This window comes from Labrus bergylta, chromosome 1, assembly GCF_963930695.1.
Source record: "Labrus bergylta chromosome 1, fLabBer1.1, whole genome shotgun sequence".
Lineage (NCBI taxonomy): Eukaryota > Metazoa > Chordata > Actinopteri > Labriformes > Labridae > Labrus > Labrus bergylta.
In genome coordinates this window covers 18,009,679-18,033,586 of record NC_089195.1, presented here as the reverse complement: position 1 = coordinate 18,033,586, position 23,908 = coordinate 18,009,679, and the positions used below count along the sequence as shown (strand labels likewise).

General features: G+C 38.9%; 1 protein-coding gene across 3 annotated transcripts in view; it reads right to left on the bottom strand.

Moving 5' to 3' along the window:
* LOC109991759 (voltage-dependent calcium channel gamma-2 subunit) overlaps positions 1 to 23,908 on the bottom strand; it is a 65,319-nt gene that overhangs the window by 5,441 nt on the left and 35,970 nt on the right. For all 3 annotated transcript variants that reach the window (XR_010666475.1, XM_065955481.1, XM_020644117.3), the window contains exon 2: positions 13,914 to 13,997. Coding sequence is in view for 2 of the 3 variants with exons in the window: in XM_065955481.1 (XP_065811553.1) it covers positions 13,914 to 13,997 (84 nt within the window). In the remaining variant the exon portion in view is untranslated. The remainder of the gene's footprint in view (positions 1 to 13,913; positions 13,998 to 23,908) is intronic.

Here is a 23,908-nt window from a genome sequence, read left to right as displayed (position 1 = left end):
AGATACTTCTCAAAGGAGTTGAAATCAATTGTGCCATGGTATGTATGTTGAAACCATAGACTGTGGTCGTTAAGGATGTTGCCTTTAAACGCGAAGCCAAGGCCCAAGGTCCCTAACTGCTTTCTTTCTAATGGCCAGTAAGAGGTCATTCCATTGGTTCAAAATTACATTGACTTGAATGAATTCTATGACAAATTAACCTACTTCTTACTTGCTTTCAAATATTGGTGAACATTTTCATAATAAGTTTATAGTCTAAATAATAGGTTTTAAGTTTTCTCTTTACAGCATGATGTCCATTGGGTAGCCTAAATAAGGTCCCATAGTGTCTGTAAGCAGGGTTATGTTGAGTGGCTACCTTGTGATTGTCAAGTTGCCTTGATTTTAGCCCTTGAATCAGTGTATTTCTGTAGCAATTTGTACACCAACCTTTGGTTCAAATATTGTCTTAGCTGGGTCTAATACAATAATAATTGTATTGCCAAACAATACTACCATATATTGCATATACACACAACCCCCAAAAAACAGTCTTCTAACCAATGGATTACGTAATGGTAGCTACATCCACCATTAGTTAAAGGTTTAAAAACCACCTTTGATAATATAAAATCGACAACAGTATTGCATTAACATTGAAAAAACAACAAACACATCAGATTCTCTCAGGTTTGAAATTATACGACTTCAGGTTGACAAAAGTATATCATTACATTTCCACATCCCTATCTCCTGTAAGATCGCAGACTCTCCTCCACTTGGTAGTGTGTCCATCTCCTCCTATCAGGCCTCTCTCCATCGCTTCATCTTTCTAACTCCCCGTCTGTCTCTGTCCTCTTTCCCTCCCCTATCAGTCTGTCCATCAGCTGTCTCTCTGTTTGTCCTCTGTGTGGCTGATTTGCTGATTGGCCTCTGGGTTTTTATGGTGCTTCCATGGTAGCAGAGGCTGATCAGATTCTGAGGCAACAAATTTCAAAAATGTGTGTGGCTTCTGTTTTATGCCTACTTCTGCTTCTCTTTTAGATATCATATTGTTTCTTCTGCAGTCTTGATACATTTTCTCATTTAAAACATAAATGAATAAGTGAGGAAAATAACAATTCAAACAGTAAGTCATCCATTTCTAGCAAGTGTTGTTAACCATTTAACTCTCAAATTTGTTGTGTTTGAAGATATCATACATGTACTGCTAACAAAAATATTTGAGAAACAAAGAGGCGTGTCAGATTGGTTAATCTGCATCTTTATCATCTTTAACCTTCTAGCCCTTCATATTACTAGATGCTGATATTTGGTAGGATGTAGATTGTGCAGGACAATGACTGAAACCAACATAATTTTAACACAGAAAAATGACCAGAGCTGATGATGGTAATTTGTTGGTCTCCACATGTTTCAAAGTAACCATAATCCAACATCTGAACATTTCACTCCTACATTACCTTGAAGAAGAGTAGACCTTAAACCGTCACAATGCTAATGTCAACTAAGGGACATTCTTACAGTTTTATAAATACATTTCTTGTTGGTTTTACCATAAAACCAAAATCCAACATTGATTGTCTCATACCAATGGCATCTTGACAAATTTAAACTTGTATCAAAACTTGTTAGCAGATTTTAAGCCAATGTTGGGTTTTGGTATATGTCCAGTTTTAAATTTAAACCAGAATTCAACGTTGGGCTACCACATCCAACCAAAATTCATCTCCACAAATCAATATCTGTCCAATGTTCAATCCAAGGCTCCTTTAAAATAATGTTGTTTTCCAGTGTGTGCTGTGAATAAATTCAGTTTAACCATTAAGACAGGTTTAAATATATGCAAACGTGAACCTAAGCACATATTTTAGTAGTTATTTCCATTGTTCCAATCAGTTTAAACACTGTACACAGAAAAATAACCTCAAAATGTATGACTGGTCATGCACAGTCAATCAGTCTCTGAGATTCTCAAATATTTGAATAACTGAACCATGTGGTTTAATTTTGTTTCAGAGTTTGTTTCAGCTACCTTTTAGGAGTCGTAGAGTGATTTAGACACTCGAGATAATCACTTCGCCTGCATTTAAGTTCTGCTCATGTATCTTTCCCTGTCCAGTTTTGTTATAGTTTAACAAGATTTCAATGCTGTCTTCACTAATAAAAGTTGTGACCAAACAGACAAAAAAGACACTTTAGCTCTATAAGGAAAAAAAGCAGGCTTGTCCTTGATTTTCTTTTGAATGTTTTGTTGATGATAACTCCAGCTCTTTTTTCCTCCTCTTTCTGTTTCTACTTCTGTCGTTCTTACTTCCATCAATCCCCAAATCTAAAATCTAGTTTCATAGTTGTACCAAGCTGAATCTATTCACTGAAGCAGATCAAATATTAAGGTGACCTCAGACTTGGCAATGCATCAAGCATCGACTCCTCTTCCTCTTCCATCGTATTTGTTTTAACCCCATCTCCGCTTCTTCATTGACATGAGCTGTCAGGGCAAATTGTCTTCAAGGTGGAAGGCCTCTTTATCCAGCCACATGCTGCATGCACGATCAGACACACGTGTCTTTTTATACAGAGTAAGCAGAAATGCCTCCTGTCACACACATACAGTACACCCGTACTACACGTGATTTATCACACACTAGAGATGAGCACTCTGCTGGCTGCTCCACACTTTGAAGACACACACACACACACACACACACACACACACACACACACACACACGGCATATTCTATCATTGACAGCACATATATATGGCAGCAAGGTTGTATTTTGTAATCAAATTTTAATTCATTATTTTCCACACTCTACTGGTCCATGGCTTGTGTTGTTACATTCGCTAAAGTTTTAAATTTCAGCACACAACTCAAATAAGTTTAGAATGGAAACCAGAGACACATGAAGCTCATAGTATGTTTTTAAACAAAGGTCGGTTTGATTTCAGAGAGAAATTTAAATATAACTGATTGATACAAAAATCACATCATGCTAACTTAAGTTAGTGTTAAGTCAAGCGTTAAGTTGCTCGACACTGTACCATATCTTAGACTCAGGCAAATTTTTTGATGAAACAAAAAAAACAACAACATATTTTTAAGTAGGCTACTAAGTTACCAAGAAACGTTTAAGTTTTATGAGTGATCGTGATTTATTTGTTTAATAATAGAGGTCATGAACGATTTTACTCTGAGGAACTTTCACACAAGATGACATGAAATTCATGCATTAACTTATAGAAGCAAGCAGCAACTGTTAAGACTTTGGTATTCTTTGGTAAGTATGAAACAAATACAAGATAATACAAAAAAGAAGCTGTGCCGGGAATCAAATTGGGGATGGCATTGAAGGGGGAGATCTAAGGAAATGGCAAAAGAATGTATTGAAAGCGGACAAGGAAAGAGTTATGGAGACAAGAGCAGAAGTGAGAAGACTGCAGGCCTTCACTTTTCTGTGAAACTGCTGTGCCTGGAGCGATCTCGTCCTCCCTCTCTTTCTCCCTTTCTATTCCTCTCTGCATTGTCGTTTTAAGCAGAGGGCAGTGAGTGTAAAAGGAAGATTTTTCTTGACCAAATGCGCTGGCCTCCAGGCGCACACTGCCACCAAGCACAACATGGCACAGGCAGAGACAGAGAGAGGTGAGTTGAGTGTAAATGAGCAGCAGCAGCAGCATTGCGTGGAGATATCTACAGTATGTCTCTGGTGTCTTTGTCAAAATTTAAATTGCCGTCGGGGTTGAACCACTGACTTACTGGCTGTTGGACTATCTTTGTAAACTTCCTGCCTTATCACACAACATTTCAAGTGTCTGCTATATAAGATGTTCAGCACGATCAGTTTATTGGCTATTAGTATTGGCTTTTCTGTTTGGGAGCATCGCTTCAGTTTGCTGTCCTATAGTCCAGAGTATCAGTCAATAAATCAAACAAAGCTTTAGGTGGCTGCTGGTTGTTTTTCGAATACGCCATGGCCTGAAGACTTTTAATGCCGCTTGTTAAATGCAAGGAACAGTTATATATCATGACCTGCTTCAAGAGTTCTTTCAACACCTGTTTTAACAGCCGCAATGATGTCCAATTATACCAGAAAAAAAAAGGATCAAATTGAGAAATAAACAATAAGGATGACACAGCAGTGTGGCATGAAGTGCATTGAAATGTTTGAACAGAAACGTTCAGTGCCATTGGCTTTTAAAGCATTTCTCGTTTACATGTTGTTGTTTTTTCATTTAAAAATTCCATTGGCACTGGTACTAAATGATAAGCTAGCCTCTTAACCTGTGAGTGGATAGAATCACAGAGATGTTGACACATCTTTTGGATTACTGCTATGATTTGAAATCAAATGCATGATACAATTTTCTTAATTCTGCTACATTTGTCATTCTATTGGAATAGTTCCCAGTCTGACCATGCAGTGGTCAGAGTGTATTATTTCACTGATACTCTTTAAATAAGAACAAGGTAAAGAAGGCTTTACATCACTTCTGCACAGACAAACAATCTCACCAAAACTGTCCTCCAATCCTCAAACCTTTTTTTTTTTTTTTCCCTTTTTCATTCTCTGTTACACTTTCAACTTCTCACTTTCTCCCACTGCTTGGTTGGTTCTGCTGCAGTGGTGTGTGTTTATGTGGTAGTGTCTGTGCCTTTGTGTGTGTGCTTGTGTGTGTGACTTATGGTTTCATTAGCTGCGGCAGAGGAGAGCCTTGTAATTGTGGCTGAATTATGGAGGCGGGGGTGGACACCACCATGGGAGCTCCCAAGGTTCACGCACACTCGCTCTGTCCCGCACACCCACACACACACACACACACACACACATTTAAGTACACACCAACCACAGTACAGCGCAGCAACCCACCTATTACTTTGTCACAAACACACACATCAGCTCAACAAGCTACAAAGTGAACACACTCATCGATCAGCCGCCCACCCACTCACTTGCTCACTCTCCTGCTCCAAAGTGGGGTGTTTCCTGTACACACTGTACACTACCCACGCAGGGACGATCTGCTCTCTCTCACTCTTTCTCTCACACACACAGACTTCTTCCTCACGCACACACGCACACAAACACACACACACTCACATTTCGCCCACGTGGGAGAGCCCAGCAGCAAAGAACATGTGGTAGTGGGAAAACATTTACAGGGGAATGACTGTTTGTGTGTCCATGAAAATCCAACAGACCCGTTCAACAGTAGAATGATTTAAAGAAAATGAACCTGTTTTTGAAATGAAAGAAAGCAGGAACACACAAACCACAAGGCAGATACATATGTGTGCGCATGTGCCTGTGGTAAGTATTTGGGTGTTTTCATGCCGATTTGGTGAACACATAACAGGGTGCTCGCGCAGCACTGCCAGTCATTTTCATGCCGTATTACTCATTTTACTAGTTATATGCCTCCATGTCACAACTGGGCCTCCAAAAATAGCAGCTGTGACATCAGTGAGGGGGATGATGTCATCAGTTGGTGACGTCACGTGTCTCCTAGCATCCCATTCTGGAGTATTAGCATTATGTACGAAGATCCAGCAGTCTAATTTTAGAAACAGCAAGACTGCGCACAGCTTCTACTCCAGAGTGTTCAGAGAAAACCAGGGATCTGTGTGTGTGTGTGTGTGTGTGTGTGTGTGTGTGTGTGTGTGTGTGTGTGTGATGTTCTTGTACTCTATCCTTGTGGGGACCACATTTCAAGTGCCTTTTTGTGAATTAGGGAAAAACTAATTCTAATTATTCAACATTTGTATTACCAGACTTTTTAAATAAACCCTAATAGTGAGACTGATCACTAAATCCATAGCACCTTTTCTTCTTTTTGCTAATCTTTATCTATAGGCCTATATATATATTCGTAATATCAAAAACAAACAGTATCAATCCTTGATTTATCTTGTGTTCTGCTTTTCTGTGTTTACTTAAATGGTTCCCTTGAAGTGCTTTTGTTACAAAATCAAGTTGTGTTCACCCTTTAATGTCTAAGAGTTATTTTACATTTGGATTCTTCCAGCATAGTTTCAAAACTGATGAATTCAGAAGGTTTATAATCTGGATTGTTGTCATTGATACAATCACCTAGCATATCTGTTTTTATCCATTTGTTTTCCTGGTGCTCTCCTCGCTTAGGCTGCCACTAACTGTTTATCCCTACTGTTTCAATGTTACCACAGTCGACCACATGTCTGTAAGGTTTGTGTTCCATAACCTCACATGCATCTGAACACATCATTCAAAAGATCTCATGACAGTGTCACATTAGATTATAGGATAAGACTATATCTTCCACAGCTAGTAATTTGTTAGCAATTGTGTATGTGTGTGTTTCTCTGTGTATGTATATGCACGCACAAACACACAAACACACACTTTCACATACAAAAACACACATTAACACACATTGTTATTTATTTCACACTCATTCCATAGCCTGGCATGCACACAGTCATGAGATATCCTAAATATAGTCTTGAACAAGCCACCAGTGATGATCGAACGTACACTTCCAAGATTTTCAATGAAACTCAAAACACACACTGTTCCTACATTTTCAAGTGTCAAAACTCACTTCAGCATGACTTTAAACAGTCTTACACCAAGCACGCCTTAGAAAACTCTTTTAAGAGATGACCCTGAAACTACACCTCATATCTAATTTTACAATGAACTACAATGGTGCCTCATGTTTGAAAAGAAAGAGTGATAGTCTTATCTGCATCTACTTTAAGCCCAGTGTAATTGGAAGACATTCATCCTGGCTACACTGAAGGACAGCAAAATAAATACCAGCTCAGGGTTCGAGGACAACAGGAGTTCATGTGCAATACTAGCAGACAGTTTGAGAGATATGTAAGACATAACACAATACATCAACACTGGCTTTTAAATGAAATTATACAGTAGAGAATTATACACTGTTTTTCAAAATACAGAGACCTCATCCAAAGGAACCAGAGAAGGATTTGATTGTAGTCCAAAACGCATATGAAATAAAAACATCCATCTAAAAAGGACATCATGAACATCAGCCGCAGCATGACACTCAATCAATTACTAAGCATCAAAAGTAAAAAAAAGTTATTGTAATACTGCCCGTATAGCAAATGTAAAGTCATGAGATCTGAATCCAAAAATAACTTGTTCATTTACATACAGTTGATAATTAAAAACACTATTGTAATCTTTGATAGTTCAACATTTTGCTGCCAACTGGGCAACATTTAGAAATAAACAAGATCTGGTATGTGCGATCATAAGTTTGTAGCCTCATTTAATAAAGTGAAGTATCTGTGTAATCCACCAATTTCTTAAATTGTTCAGTCCATCAGTAGCTATGATAAAACATAAGGAAATGACATAATGTGTAAATGGATATTTAAGGTTTCAGATGATTCCACTTTGGTTCAGTTGGGAACACTATAGCATGTTATGAACAGTAAGCCCTGTCCTTTATATATTAAGCAAAAAATAAGGGTACTGGGGTGGTGGCTTTGTCTTCTCTCTCTCTCTCTCTCTCTCTCTCTGTGGCTGCAGATGATTGTACTGCTGCAGGAGGAAGGCTAACTGCTTGCCCTTACATAACCAGATGTAAAAATTCACCCAGATAGAGGTGGGTAGGGGTGACAGGGTGAAGAAGCTCAGAGAGGGACAGACAGAGGGAAAGGGATCAGAAAGACTCTTGGGGAGACTGAATGAATGAAGAGAGAGAGAGAGAGAGAGAGAGAGAGAGAGAGAGACTGAATGAATGTTGGGTGGGGATTTTGAAGGAGGTATGTACCAGAGTATGTTCCTTGGAAAAGCACACATAATGCTATGGAAACAGATTCCTGGGGCCTGTACAAAGCAGTTAGTGAGATATAGCTTCAATGTGATGAACACCTAATTTGCTCCAGATCATGATTTTCAGGGTAAGATTTAAAAACAAAGCCCAGGGATGGCTGGTATGGGCTAACATAATTAAACCTTCCCTTTCTATTCAACGAGGATGAGGACATTTTTACTCAAATAACTTGCTTTAAGTTTTGGTCAACCTGAAGTAGCAGCCGAACCTGAAACACGCAATATCTCTAAATTTGCAAGTTATGTGGTCTTTTTATGCCTGTATTGTAGAGGCAGGACAGTGGATAGAGTCTGAAATCAAGGGGAGATTGGGGAATGGCATGTGGGAAAGGAGCCACAGATTTGAACCTGCGCTGTCTGCTTTGAGAACAGGAGCCACTGAACTAACCATCAGGCCACCAGCGCCCCTAAATTAGCTTTTTGTTCCCATCCCAAGCAATGCAGCATCCTCTTTCACCCACGTCCGTAGCGTAAATGATTGACAGGTGTCATGGAACATTCCCTCAATTAGCGAAAATTAATTTAGCCCACAGGCCACCAACTATTGACACCACTGCGTTACAGACTGTATTTGGTGTTGTAGACTTTATTCAACACTGTTAATTCAACATTGTATAAAAATGTACAAATAAAAGTATTTTATTTTGGTTAAAAATGACTGAACTCATACGAGCGTGAACTCAATGAGCTTTACAGAGGGACCCAACATTAATCCACCGTGAGTGAGCATTTGGCAGTAGTTGCAAGGAAGTGGAACTATTTAAATGTTTCCTCTAGCCTTTGCAGGTTTTAGCAATTATTTGTGTTTGGCCAAAGCTCAAACAGGAAAACCTTCCGAAAGACAGAAACCTGAAGAATAATTAATATTATTGGTGGACAGCCATCTGCTTTGACTGAATAAGCTGATAATTGGGATAGAGGTAGATACAGAAAGAAAAGGATAGATTTATCCTCCCACAATGATTAGTATAACCTCTTACAAAAAGTTGAACTGAATTGTTCAGTCATTATCTGATAATCTGATCCAACACATTCCCAGTTTTCAAATACCAAAATTGAACAACGCCATTCTTATACACTTTGTAACTTCCCTGTGGTGCTGGTAAGACCTCCAAAATGACTCACAATAGCATGGATTATACATAAAAAATAGCACATGAACTTTTATAGGTGTAAGTTTTTCCAGAGAAAAGTCTGGACAGAGAGCGATAAATACATTTTTGTACATCAGTAATACTGCTTGTTTTATGTTGGCTCACTTCTGCTTGGGTGACATTTAACACTTAAACTATTCAACCCTTTATCTGAGTTAGAAAACATTGAGAGTTTCTACTTTTGAAAAGATTCTGCACTTTTCAACACTCATGATTCTGCATTTATTAATATTGTCGTCCCAGTTTGATTCTAAACAGTTTAAAAAGTAAATTTACAACAGTAACACTGCAGGGCGAGGGACAGCTGTTTTTTCAGGAGACGTCCCAGTCATTAATGTTGCACAAAATGTTGTCCATCGTTTCTGTTCTTAATCCTGTGTAGTGTATAGTTGGAGAAAAAAATATGCAGAATCTAAAATGTGTAATGTCATAAAAAGATTAGTATTTGATCATGTCTACAATGTGTTTAGTGATATTGGCAGAAGGACAGATTGTTACTGTCTTCTTCAGTTAGCTGATGAAATGTCAACAATATTTTCTAGTCCAAGTAGTTTAAGTTGGTAAAATGTATCAAAACCTTAACCATTAATGTGTCATACAACAAAATACAATCATTAAGTTTGTTTTAAACTGTTCCCATCAAAAACAAGCACTCTGTGTCACCCTGAGGTGTCTCTCACAGAAGCACAAGGTACCCTTTAACATCTGTTCACTGCCCCCCCCTTCTTTTCTTTTCTTTTTTTTATCAAAAGGCCTTCCTAACAAACATTTTCTTACTCATGTTGACCATTCTCTTTCTCTCTCACAATTTAAAGAGCACAGAGTAGCAGACTTTCTCAATTCGAAGAGCAGATGCACTTTTCATTGGATTTCGTTCCTTGTCAATAAGATTCATGTGACTTGAACTTTTTGACATTTGGTTGATGTTTTAAAAAGTTGCAGTTTGCTGAGGTATGGGCACTAAAACTGCGTAGTTAAGTTATGTTACTGATCATGTCGCAGGTTAAAATCAAAAGCCATTTTGAGTTTTGGTTTTGCAGTACTAGAAAAAAAAAATCCTCCCTATGCAAACTTTGACATTTTACTATTTCACAAGACTTCCCACTTACTGGACAGCCAGTCAGGAGCTGGTCTTTCTCTTCACAAGGAGATCAAAGCCCTTTGACGGTAAAAACTACATAATTGGGTTTAATGGAAAAAGACTGAGTATTGAAGAATTAAAATATGAGAGTCTCACACTGTTGAAGCTTCGGTTTTGTTAGGACACCTAGGACTGTCTTTAAGTGTTTCTTTATTTCCACACTAAAAAACTATCATCTACACTTTAAATGGTCATTTTATTTAATTATTCAGAGTGACTTTTTGAGAGTGCAACAGTGATATGAGCAATTATAATAATGATGTAATAAAAACGTTTTGCTCTTAAAACAAACATAAGAACGGGACAATTACTTTAATGTGTAAAGTTAATATCAGCAATAACATGATTTATTCTGACTGTGGAAGAAAGGGGGAAAAAAAAAACATTAGTTGGTGGAAACTTTCTAAATGTGTCCTCCAGCCTTTGCAGGTTAAAACAAGTCTTTGGTTTTCGACAACGCTTAAACAGTTTTCAAGATTTTTTCCTGTTGCATGCAGAACCTATGACTAAACTGTAAAGATTACAGGCATATTGGTACCCACAATACTTACAAAAACAAGACAGAAGTACACAGCTTTACACTGTGTGAGTTCAACAGCGAGTAAGTTCCTTTGACTCCACTAAGCCTCTCTGGCAGACCAGCCATGCTATGTGAAGGAAAACTCCTACCTAAATGGGCCTACGATTTTACTTACCACCCAGTGTGGTATTACAGCAAATGCAAGGGTTTTTATCAGTGGGCCATTGGCTCAATTACTACAGTATGGTGCTCTCTCAAACTGTGATAGTGACTAAAATGTTGAAGATTAAACATTTTAAGTGTACAATGCTCTCATACCAAATATTCAATCTATCCCTCCAAAATGAAGACTTGAATTCGGCATATGTTATCATGACTGAAGTTAGAGAAGTTAGGTTCAGTGACTTGAATTAGCTATGTTAATGATCAGCCAACAGCCAAAGCCACTTGTAACTCAAATTGACTGCGGCCCTAATTATGCATAACTTTAGGCTTAATGTAATCAAAAAACAGTTATGTTTTAGAAATGCACCTCCTCATACAGTTGTCATGCATAGCAAACTTTGCCATGGAGACCAAAGTCGTTTATATGTAACCAGGCTGTAAACATGTTTATTTCTGCTGTAAAAATTGCATTTTAATTGGGGCCTGATGGGAATCGACTCACTTATGACTCACATTTTTTTTCCACTGGCAAGTTGCTGCTTGAAGAAAAAAAACACAAATGCAGCTACAACTGTTTCTGCAGTAAAAGCTGTTAACTTTATAAGTGTTTTCATCTGGAAAAAGTTTAGTACGTTCAAAATGAAAAGTGTCTTTTAGGTTTAGCTCTGACACTGGGGATTTCTGTTTCAGTGGTCACAATGGTGTAAGGGAGCATCAACTGATCTATGTCTTCTTTCTGTTCGGGGTTATTTATCTGAATAGGTTCTTCGTTGGCAATAGCGTGGCTTCCATCTTCTCTGATCAGGTGTTTTTAAAAACTTTAGAAACCTAACAACAACAACGTATGCAGGCCATGATTTAACATTAACTCAGAAATATCTTCAAAGCTCTGGTGAACTATTTTCAAACTAAACTTGTTTAAAACTTTCACAGTCTTTCTTCAATGAAAATTCTGAATCTGGTTTTCATTCCCTCTTGGTCCTGTTCCCCAATCATCTCCATGCTCCACCCCACAGCCTCCATCCACCAGCTGTCAGACAGGCGTGCAGGCCTCAGCAGAGACAGACAGACAGATGGATGGAAAGCAAAAGGGAGGAGGCAAGGGATGGGTGGAAGGAAGGAGGAGAGGGAGAGGTGTGACCCATATAGAAGAGCCTGGAGTATTTATAGAAGTCAGTGTCCTAATTGGCAAGCCGCTGGGAGAGCAACAGCACTGCACTGGTACCCTACTCCTTGTCCTTCACCTCCTCAACCCTTCTTTCTCCTTGCCTGTCACCTTTTCCTTACCACCGTGTCCTCTATCACCTCCCAGTAGGCTATTTGTCTTCTTTAAGACTTTGTTGCTGTTTCTAATGCATTTGTTTCCTCCTCTTCCACATCAGTGACCTGCTCAGATTTCAACTTCCACCTATTACCATCCCTCCTCTTCTCAGTCTGCTCCACGCACTGCCTTTCTTGTTTCTCCTCTTCAGCTTTTTCGGGCCTCTTTTATTTGTCCTCTCTCTTTCATCCCCAACATCTCATCCTCGCCCTCTTGTCTTATTTCATCCATCTTTTGGCTGTGGCCGTTGGCTATTGTGTCTGTTTTCCTTCCTAGCCGAATCAGGTATTATAAGATTACCAACGACAGTCAGAAATAGCAAAGATACAAGGTTTCAGAGGACTCTCTAGTTTAACATTATGTACTCTTTTTGTTTCAGAAGTGAAGCAAACGTTTTTTTTAAGTTCCAATGAACAGTAAATAGGACTGGTATGTAATAAGCAGGGGATGTATTGGGTGTGGCTACCTTTGATTGCCAGGCCACGACCAGGCAACCAGGATAGACATATCCATCCTGCTGTCTAAATATGTCCACATTTGGACCTTAAACCTGAAATAGTTAGGGCAGAAATGCTAAATTCATACTTCATAAGGCGATACCGCATGGCCATTAGGCGAACTGCACCAGTAACCTGTTGCTCGCTCTTTCTCGTGTACTCATCATATGTGCTCGTACGTACACAAACGAGCATCATCATCAGCCGCGAAACACTTGATATTTACCGGCATAATGTTTACAGAGGAGGTAAGTGGTCATACACATGTGAAAGTCTGTGAAGGAGTCTGTGTGTCTGTATTCATTCTCCATCCTACAAACAACAGTCTCGACAGGCACTGGCTGAGAGCAGGAGGGTGTGATGAGTTTGTCCGCCTTTGAGAGCTCCTAGGGCGGATAGAAGTGTGTGGAAAGCGGCCTCTGGCTGTGGAGGTGAAGACCGGGAGTGTGTGATGAGTTTGTACTGTTGATCTCTGTAAGCGGAGCGGAGTGAGGAGGACGTTGAGAACGCGCAGAAAATGTCACTTCCTGGAGCATTCGTATCGGAAAATCCGACACAGATAGACAGTGAACATCTACTTTTTCACATCAGTTCGCTTATTAATGGCCGGTAAAAAATGATTGATACATGTAAAAAGTTACATATAGAACCTTTAAATTTCAAGACAAACAAATGTATTTTTTATTTTTTACTGTGAAATACTTTTATTGAATTTAAACTTAGGCATATATCAACGTTTTCAAGATGAGCGTTAATTAATAGCTAGAAATATGGTCATACACGCCTTTTCCTCTCATATCTTTGTCTCTGAAACAATAATGTTAACAAGGAAGTGGCTGAAAGCTTACATTGGTCTGGTGGTAGCTAGTAAGTTAGCAAATAAGTTTTTCAACTTGAAAGATGGCCCTATGTATGTCTCTGGATTTTCGGCAGCCATTGTAGTTTCTTATTATTCAGGAATTGGTAAAATTAGGTTTATATGACTCACAATTATTAACAAAGCAGTAAAACAAAATAACAACATCACAACATAATAACAACATCTGAGCTTCCCAATCTCTGTGACATCACAGGGATATGTCTACCGTATAAATATGTTTCACAGTGGTTTGTGCATGGCCTCATCCATTGATCAGAGTCATTTTAAGAACAAATAAAAGGAAGTAGTGAGGCAAAATGAACCATTTATGAATTATAATAATTAAGAGAAATAACTAGGAAACAAATAAACGGTTGAAAATGAACCACACATTTCTGGATGAATGTAGAGAAGGAAAGACTCACGAAGGAAGTACTCTGAAGCGTCCGCCTCATAGTCGGCATCCTCAGGGAAGTGATCTATCTGCTTACACATGCCTTTAAAGGAACCTGCAACAAGTGAAAGGAAGAAAATGGGTGAGAGAGAAGACTCAGAGAAGACTCAGAAGTCAAAGCAGTTAAATGTGTCAACATAGTGCAGAGAAATCCTGCAATGAAATAAAGTGTTTTAATGTAATGTGTATGTATGTTTTCTTCTTTGCCTGGTTTAATGTTGACTTCATTGAGTAAAAGAAAGAGCGTGACAGACAAAAGAAAAAATAACACCTGGTTGATCAGGGAGAAGGTATTTCAAGAAAGAAGACCAGAAAAGGGTTCCAAGACATGAGGGGGGAAAGGAGAAGCAAAACTAATGAAAGGTAAAGAAACAAGGAGAAGGGGGTTAGCGTTACATTGAGACAACAAGAAATGAGGAGGAAAAACAAGATTTCTACAAGAGCTTTGAAAGAAACACATCACAGGACAGAAAGTGTCAGACAGAAGAGGAAGACAGGGGGAGTTTAATCTCCACGAGCAGGCGGGAGGGGTGAGGAGGAGGCAGGAGGAGAGACTGATCAAAATGCAAATGAAAGAGAGAAAGAAAGGAGAGCTGATAGTGCCGCTCATTAAGAAGAATTGCGTGTGTGTGTGTGTGTGTGTGTGTGTGTGTGTGTGTGTGTGTGTGTGTGTGTGGGCGTGTGTGTTTAGCTTGGTTCTGCTCCAGTGGTAATTGTATGCCCTCCCAAACCACTGCAATTAAATGGGCCCTTGTTAATTGGCGATTGAAGGACGAAAGACTACCGCCCGGCTTTCAAATGGGCATCAGTTACACACACACACACACACACACACACACACACAAACATACACACTTACGCTTCCCACTGACATGCACACACACAAATACACACCGTGACATACTGTAACATCAGCCCCATTGTCTGTTACACTCATCACAGTGAGAGCACTTGCAGCAAAGTTTGATCATGACCGCAGAGAAAAAGACCAATTTCACACCCAAGCTCTTCACATAAAAGTGAACAAAAAAAAGAAGAAAAGATTTATGACAAGACTCCACTGCAAGTCTGCTTCATATTTACATATCTTTAATACACCTCAGCAACCACTCAGACGAACAAAGTGTTTTTCTTCAGGTAGACTTTGATAGATACATCAAAGATATTTCACGAGGAAGCAGATTGGAAACCTTTCAGCGTGCAGCAAAATGCTTTCATCGTTTAGATAATTTCAGTGAGTAGAGGTGTGTGTTGAAATTGTGCTTTCCTGAGAGGACTGTGATAATCAACAGAACAGCAGTTTTCATGTGAAAATAGCCTCAAAATCTGAACTATTTGTTGTGCAAATTTGAGGGAAGCAAGAGAGTTGAAATGAACCTGTGTAATAGTATGTAGATTAATTTTATGCTATTGTATGTTGCGCTGTACCCTAGAACCTTAAGTGGGGGACCGTTTCACTGAGACTCTTTAAGTTGATGAACAAATGTTTAAGATGGTAAAACAAAGACTTTATCAACTCTCTCATGAAGAGTTATTCACAATAAATTAAGCTCTGAAATCAATGCATTCATTTTTTAAAAATCGTAATTAATCACATGCTATTTTGACCATTAAGGAGCACCGTGGAAAAGTCTCTGCAGTCTCCCAAAAACGACACTCCTGCATCTTTCAATGGCTCATTTAAAAAAAAGTAAAAAAAAAAAAAAATGCTTGATGTCGAAAGTAATTACCAAACTCACTTTTGTAACGTTCCCTTTAGCTGTTTTACTTTAGTTTATGATCCGTAACAAGTTCATCTTTCCGTGGCTAAGTTCATGTTGTAACCTTCGATCTACCAAAGTTCCTTACTCGATTTGAAAATAAAAGCAGGGTTTAATTCAAACAGCATTCCAATCGTTTGGCAGCTCTAGTGATAATTTTAACCTTCATGGCTTTGTTGGACATCTCTAATGTGAACTCATTAGACAAGATGTATTTCTGGTGAATCTGCAGTTCAAAGCAACACTAATCACAATGCAAAACACATTCCAATTAAGTTTTTGCCTGAGATCCCCACTAACATCTTTTCAAAGATTATTGAAACTGCAAAACTGGGTCAGAAAATTATTAAATGGGTCCTTTCTCTATTCTTTACCAATTCTAGCACAAATGAGGAAGAATGTTAGTCATTGAGTTCTACTCCTGTTTTGTAGTCACAGTCTTTTGTAATAAGTCATTTAATATGCAGATGAGGTTACTCTTCCGATGGTCTGTCTTCAGATCTCTTCCCAGTTTCAGTGGTTGTTTGTCACTTTAAACAAAAAGAACAAGAACAATCATCTGTATACAAACTAAGCCAGCTGAGAAAACACCTAGAGATGCCATTTCAAGCAAAAATACTATTTGATAATCACTGGGAACAATTCAACAACTATTCAGAGACCACCACATCCCTGTGCATGTAAACACTTGTAGGAGAAAGAGGGACCAGTTACCTTTTTGCACAACTCTGTTGGTTTTATTTTCATGTCAAAGTGTTTACCGCAAAAACCCATCGAACACAGGCCGACAAAGCTTGCCATTGATTGTTGTTCTGTGGACAGAACAACAATCAATGTTGTTGTAGACTTGTGGTATGCTAGCTTGACCTGGCAGAGCTCGCACTTGACACCATATTTTGTAGTTTTGAAGGAGTTCCACACAAAACTCTTCGACGGCTGCAGAAGTTGTTTCCAGCATTTCTCTACAGTGCCAAATCTCACAGCACTAAACCAATTTGACCGCGTATGACACTAAACTATTCTTCTTCGCCATTTAACGATGGTTGGCAAACAGCTTTCAGATGCACTACTGCATTTCAACCCGTCCACAGTAAACAACAATGGGATATTTTTAAGATAAGATAATAATCACATGAACTTTTGAATGTTCTATGAATAAATGAATAAATGACTACATGAACGTTCGTACATCCTAACCCATCCCTATGGCTCGGTACATACATTTTTTACATCCTTGTATGAAAACATAAACAAGATTTGTGTTATTTTCCAAACCGTCTAACTCACATGAAGCCACAGCATTGCAAAACATTCAAAATGGTGTCTGTTGTGGTTGCTATAGGAGATGCACAAGAAGAAGATACAGTGAAAACAATGCGGCACCCTCATTCCCTCCACTTTAGAAATAATAATAAAACCTCTGTGTCAGTGTTTGGTTTTCAATTTTAATATAACGGATGTCAACACATGAAGTCGTCAAACACATCCGTTCACACACTCGCTGATGGACAGAAACTCCCCTCTCTCTTTCATCAATCAGCACTCTGCCTCGCTCCCCTCCAACACATGCCCACCCACGCTGCAGCACAAGCACATGTAATCTGGAATTGCATTTTCCTTCCTCCTCTCTTCTACCTCTCCCTTGCACAACCCTCTCTCTCTCCCCTCTATCCGTCTCTCACATGTGCGGTTACCCTGAGGACCAGATTCCCATTTGAACTGAGCTGGCAGCTCCCCCCCCCCCCCCCCCCTCCTCTTCCCCTTTCCTCCTGTCTCTCTTTTCTTTATTCCCTCTGCATTTCAAATCAAGAGCATACTTTATTGTCTCGACAGGGATGAAACCTGTGCAGCTTGAGCTGAGCATTATGTCATCATCTGAGATCCACTGATGATATTGACTTTAACAGATGGCCAGAAACCAAAACACTTCAAATGGAATGAATTTCAGCATGCTGTTTTTATTCATTTATGAGCCTCAGAAAGCCTCAGTCATAAGGGTTTTACATACACTGCTAGTTATCAAAGCACCGTGTACCTAAGAACAAATAGTCTTAATGGCCTCTCTTGTCAATCAGTTGCTCGTGTCTGTTTGAATTTTTTAAGAGCATTTTCTTGGTGAAGTTTAACATAACAACCTGTCATTGGAGCTTAACAAAAACAGGTTAATTGCCCGACATAAATGACCTTTGAAGTGGATTAAATGGTTAACGTTTTGGAAAAGATCATGATTTGTGTTACTACTTATAATTAAATAGTTATTATTGAATAATTTTTATTTCATGTACTCATGTCCTTTTTGGTTTGTAATCACATCACAAAGGAGGCCAAAAGTTGGCACTGGGGTCTCTCAGCTGTTGTGTTGAGTTTATTCTTCTTTTGTTTTTCATGTCCTTCAAATTTTAGCCAATAAAACTTGAGTATTGAGCAAGCCGAGCAAAAATTATATTAAACTATTCAACGTTACACACAAACAATTTCAAAGAACAATTAAATAAGTGGACACAAAACGGTCTTTCAACCAAGTTTTCATGTAATTATTGGCGACTTGTAAATTGTTGGTAAAAGACAAGGTATGACAGACAAAATTGAAAAGGAAACTATCATTCACAATCAAGAGAAACTGTTGATGTTAAATTATTATGCATCGAATATAATTCATCCATCTCTTCTGCAGTGACATCAAAACCATTTTATTATTCACCAAGAACCCATGTCTGAGAGACTCCTCCCTGCCCTCCACCCTCCTCTCTGCTGTCGTCATAATGAGGTGTCGCTCTCCCAAATTGCTCCTGTTGAATTAAACATCCGGCTTCAACCTGGAACAGATACTATTATTCTAAGAACAACTTGCACCTTGGGGGTCAGGACAGTTCCATCACCCACTTATCCTCACAGCGAGAGGGGCCCCTGTGACACTCCGCAGATGAATTATACCAATAATATGAGACCTCAGAGATCCCCTCCTGCTGTCATCAGCCAATCAGAGCCCTGCTTGTCAGCTGACCTCTTGGCTGTTAAGGATAAGTTAATGTAGTGTGATGAAAGACTGGCAGACATCCTGTTATGAAGTATTAACATCCTAACCCACTGCAGAAACTGTGTGTGTGTGTGTGTGTGTGTGTGTGTGTGTGTGTGTGTGTATGTGTATGTGTATGTGTATGCGTGGGAATGTGTGTGAGAGAGAGAGAGAGATGTAATGTAAAGTACAAACGCCCTCCTCTGAACCAGCTCTGCGTGTTATGCAAATACTTGGCATAGCCTCTTTATTCTTTATGCTAATTGTGGCTCAGTCTATGTGTTTGCTAAAATGCCAATAAAGTAGTCCCTCAGCTGTAGAAGGTGGATGAACATCACACACCTCAGGGAGAAAAGAAAAGATGGCTATCTGCTCAGTTCAGTGGATATAAACGTTGTGTGATGCACAGAAAAACTTCAATTTATGCTATTGTTTCATCCAAGAGAGGGTTTTCTGATGAGTAATCCTGCTTTTTTTAAAACGTCTTTTCAAACTTCTGTAACATACTTACTTTTGGGGGGGTCATGGACAGTTTTAGAATGTTAGAGACATTGACAGCACACTTCCCCCAAATTACAAAAGAAGGTGAGGGGTGAGGTTTCAAAAACTATTTAATCGCCCCAAATCAAATCCGTTTTCTTTATTTCTTTCTGACATAAGACCACTGCACTGTCGACCGCCAACTAATTATATTGTTTCATATGGTCTCCATTTCCAACATCATTGACTGACAGTTAAAGTCAGATCAGGGGAGATTGTTTTCTCCGAAGGGGGAAGGTGATACTAATCACAGAGCTCCTCCCTTAGTGGTCCTACACAGCAGGTCACAGGATAGAAAAGGTGTTTGGAACATTTTCCCCTGTTGATTTCTGCAGAGGAGCTTTGGTAATTTACCAAATAGACTTTTGAAATGTTTCTCTCTTTGTGGCTGACCTGAATTAAATACTGTGGTCTAATTAATCTTTATCCTGCATGTTTGTCCTTCCTTTCAACACTGCCTGCCATCCCAAAGTTGCATTTGGTAAATAGAAAATTAAAAATGGGAAGGTGGTCATGGTACAAGGATTTCAAACTTAGATATGTCACTAGTACAAAACTAACAATATCTCAATATCACAACCAAAAAAATAGAAGTCCTAGGCACCCAATATTGGGTTATTTATCCATTTATTACCATAAATTGCAAGAAAACTGCTGCACACTCTTGAAAACCAATAAATGTAATTGGTGATGTTTTGGTACGAAAACATTGGCAATGTTTGTACAATTTCTCTCTTTTTCGCTTGCAGCAGGGTTCGTTAATTGTTGTTAATGATCATTAAATAATGATCATTTTAAACACAAGATATTGAGAAGTGTCATAGTTTTGAACATTTTGGCAACCTTACTTTGTATCATCTTATTTTGTGCCTGAGGAGCAGAACCCTTTTAACCTGAGAAGTTTAAAGATATCTTTAAAAATGTATTGCAGGGTTTAAAAAAAAAAAAATTAAGATTGATTTTTGGGCTTTTTGGGCCTTTAAAGGCAGAATATGCTATTTTTTGATCCAGCAGATGTCGCCCTTGGGCACCAGCATGAAACGCTTTTACGTGACATTGAATTAAGCAGTGAGTACAGTATTTTATTCTTCTTTTCTCTAGTCCCTCAATTAAACAACTTTTATACACGAGGGGATGAGCCGGCCGGCCGTCCCGGCGATGTAAACAAAGTGAAGCTACGGCTAATAAAGCTCGGAAAACATCACAGACAGTGGGACTCGGGTGTTACACCCATTGTAGACAGTCATGACTCAGAGTTATTTTCAGAGGATATATTTGATTTCTATTACATTTAAGTGTGAAAAATCGCATATTCAACCTTTAATGGAGCGATAGGACAGTGGATAGAGTTAGAAATCAGGGAGAGAGAGTGGGGAATGCATGCGGGAAAGGAGCCACAGGTTGGATTAGAACCTGGTCTGCCCACTTGGAGGACCATAGCCTCCATACAAGGCAGGCACACTAACCACTGCACCACCATAGTGCAGTGTTTTAATGTTAGATTTGGTGTCTTGACTGTGATTATGGCTGCTGCAAAGAAGTAATTTCCCAAGTAATCGATAAAGTGTCCGTCTATTTCCATCTATCCATTCATCAACCTATCTATCATCTTTCTAATAAAGGACAAAAACAATGCATGACAGAATCATATAGATACGAGATAGGATAAATGTCACCACTACATTTTGCCTAAAGAACTAAAAGGCCTTCTGGGTGATTCTGAACATAATCGATGTACTGTGCTGGTTAAAGAAACTAAATCAATACATGCATACTGTATATAGTCCTAAATCAACACTTTATGCATTTCAGGATAAAAGCTCTGAAATAAAAGACACATTTAATTTCAAGAAGCAGAGGAAAAAAAGTGGCTGTGAAAGCATTCACTTCATAAAATGACTTCATAGTGAGCCGTATTTCATTTTAATCTTTGAACCAAGACAGCCAAATTCATTTCCGCACAATTTCAGAACATATTCGACAATAGAAAGATCCATAAAAGATAATTGTAATAAATGTGGAATTAGATTCTCACCCCACTTGCACTAACTAATTTAGAGTAAGCAATCACTTTTCCTGTCTGCAGGCACACACGTGTGTGTATTCGTGTGTGTGGTTGCTGCTGGGCTGAATAAAAGAACAACTGTCTTGTCTTTGATTTTTTTTTTGACACAGAGAAAATGGAGCAATGTGTTATGTGTAAAAAAAAAAACCCAGCTAATTTGAATGCAGCATATTTAGGCCAGACATACGTGCTGTAGTAGAGGCTAGGTTGTTAGACCAATAACCAGTTAAGGTATTTAATCAATGATTAAATTCCACTCTCACTTTATAAAGCTCAGAGTAAGTTCATGGGTTCATATTCATTCATTCCTTAGTCATCATTTATTCATGTCACTCCCTTTCTCCCTCTTCCTGCTCAGGTGACCAGCTGATTAGAGGTGTTTACCCTTTAAGAACTTCACCCAACCAAATACTGCCACATCCTCTATCAACCAATCATCCTGCTGCTGTCATTTGAAAACAATCTGTTTCTCTCTTTCGCTGTCAGTTTGTCATTTCAGTGATTGCTGCAACCCTCCTCCAACCCAGTCACTTCCATTACATCTCCACAATGTCCAGGTCCAGCTCCTCATCACATCCAGTGTACTTCCATCACCACCACCCCCACCCCCACCAGTGTCTAGACTTCATTAGAGGGGTTTCCTATCCTGCTGTCAGCCTCACTACCCCTTCATAAGTACATAGAGACATCGCGATGGAGTCTGATCGCCAAAGACATGGCACATTTTCTCTTTTTTCAAACTTTTAAATTACACAATTGTTCACTCATAATTACAGTAAGTCTCTCCTGATTAAAATGGGGTTATGCTTTTCGATTGACATTTTGGACATTACGGTATACTCTAATTAGCCATTTCTTGACACAAACATAAATCCATTCAGGTCATCTGATTTTAAAAAGCTCCAACTTCTGGCAGACAACATCCAAATTTGGAAATCTGAATCAAAAGAAATGTATTTCTGTCAGCACCAAGATCTCTGACTTGGTGTATAGACCTGAAAATGGTTGCAAAGTTAATAATTCATAATGAATAAAAGCGGTGATAATTATCAAATCTACAGAGCCCCCTGGTTTCAGCTGCCAAAAAAACGTGTGTGTACATCTATACGCTGGGTTTCACAGTTTCATGGCACAGTTTATAGCCCACAGAATCATAATGCAAACCTGCGGATTTGCAAGTTGTGGGCAAGGTCTGTAGAATTCTACTATCAGCACAGTTTTTAAATCTGGATTCTTTCAACAGAACACTGCAAAAGTGGCTAATGAAGGCCTTTAAAAGTAAATGACTTGACAACATGGATAGCAGTAAGGGTAACCATTATGGATGATGTGTGAACACCAACAACTTAGAAAAATGTGTATTCACTGTTAACTGGGTCACATCGGATCTTTGAAACTGCTGCAAATTGGAGCAAAGGAAAGGAGCAGACAAACTTTTTAGACCAAAACATGACACTAGACTGTATCTAAAAGACCTTACCAAATCATGTCCAGCATTGTACCTTTAGTTACAAAGTTGGCATTCCAATTATATCATGATTAAGATAGGGCAACTGAAATACTTGGGAGGAGTGCAGGTAAACATGTACAGTTAAAAAAAGACGGCCCTGTGCCCAACACTGCTTACTTTTACAACATAAAGGGGGCATGAATTACTGCATTGGCACTGGAAAAATGCAAATATGTAAGTCTTGGGCAGCAGCATTCTCCCATATTAATATTATCTATAAAATACATGGCTGGTTTGATGTCACCCTTCAAGTCTAAAACGGGTTGTAGTGATACTGACAAGAAACTTTTCAGATGGAACGTTTAACCAAGACCCAAGTGTGTGAAATCTGCACAATTAGGTATGAGGAAATGTATGTGATTCTACCTGGTGGAATCTCATGATTACCGTTATCTAAAAAAATGGTTAATAAGAGTATTTCTACTCAACCCCAGCCAGTGACAACAGCTAGCAGGCCTCCCAAATGCTATGACTCTGTGTTTACTCTTTTCTGTTCATAGTTGCACATCTGCAAAAGACCATTGCTGATTCTTTTTTTAAAAGTTAATGTACATGAACTACTTTACACTAAGGCCACTTAGATCAGCTCTAGTGTCGAGAATGTCAGCATCACTAAAAGTGTTACTGCTCATCTCCTCTCGGCATCCAGCACTAGATCTCTCTTCATGCATTCTCCCACATGAGAAAATTGTTTCTACAAAATCACATTGATGGGAGCAGATAGGTCCACATAATTTCCAAGAGCTGACAAACATTTTTGGGTACAGAGTTTTTAAAAACAGCTCTACAGTAATTCATGAAAGTAGGACTTTTACTGTGTCACCGGCATGTAGCACTGCCAGGACATGGACTGTTTCAACTTTCAGAGTGCATACTACTAGTCTCAAACAAGAGTACCAGTTGTCACAGCCCATGAAACAGCCTCACTGTTTCCTAAAACAGGTACAGAAATCCAGAACTGTAAAAGAAAGTAAAGCATTTTAGAAGAAACTAGAAGTGAAGTTTACTAAAACTGCATGGTGAAATATGGTTAAAAGTCAGCATGCCTGGTCGCAGCAAAAAATACTTCTTTATG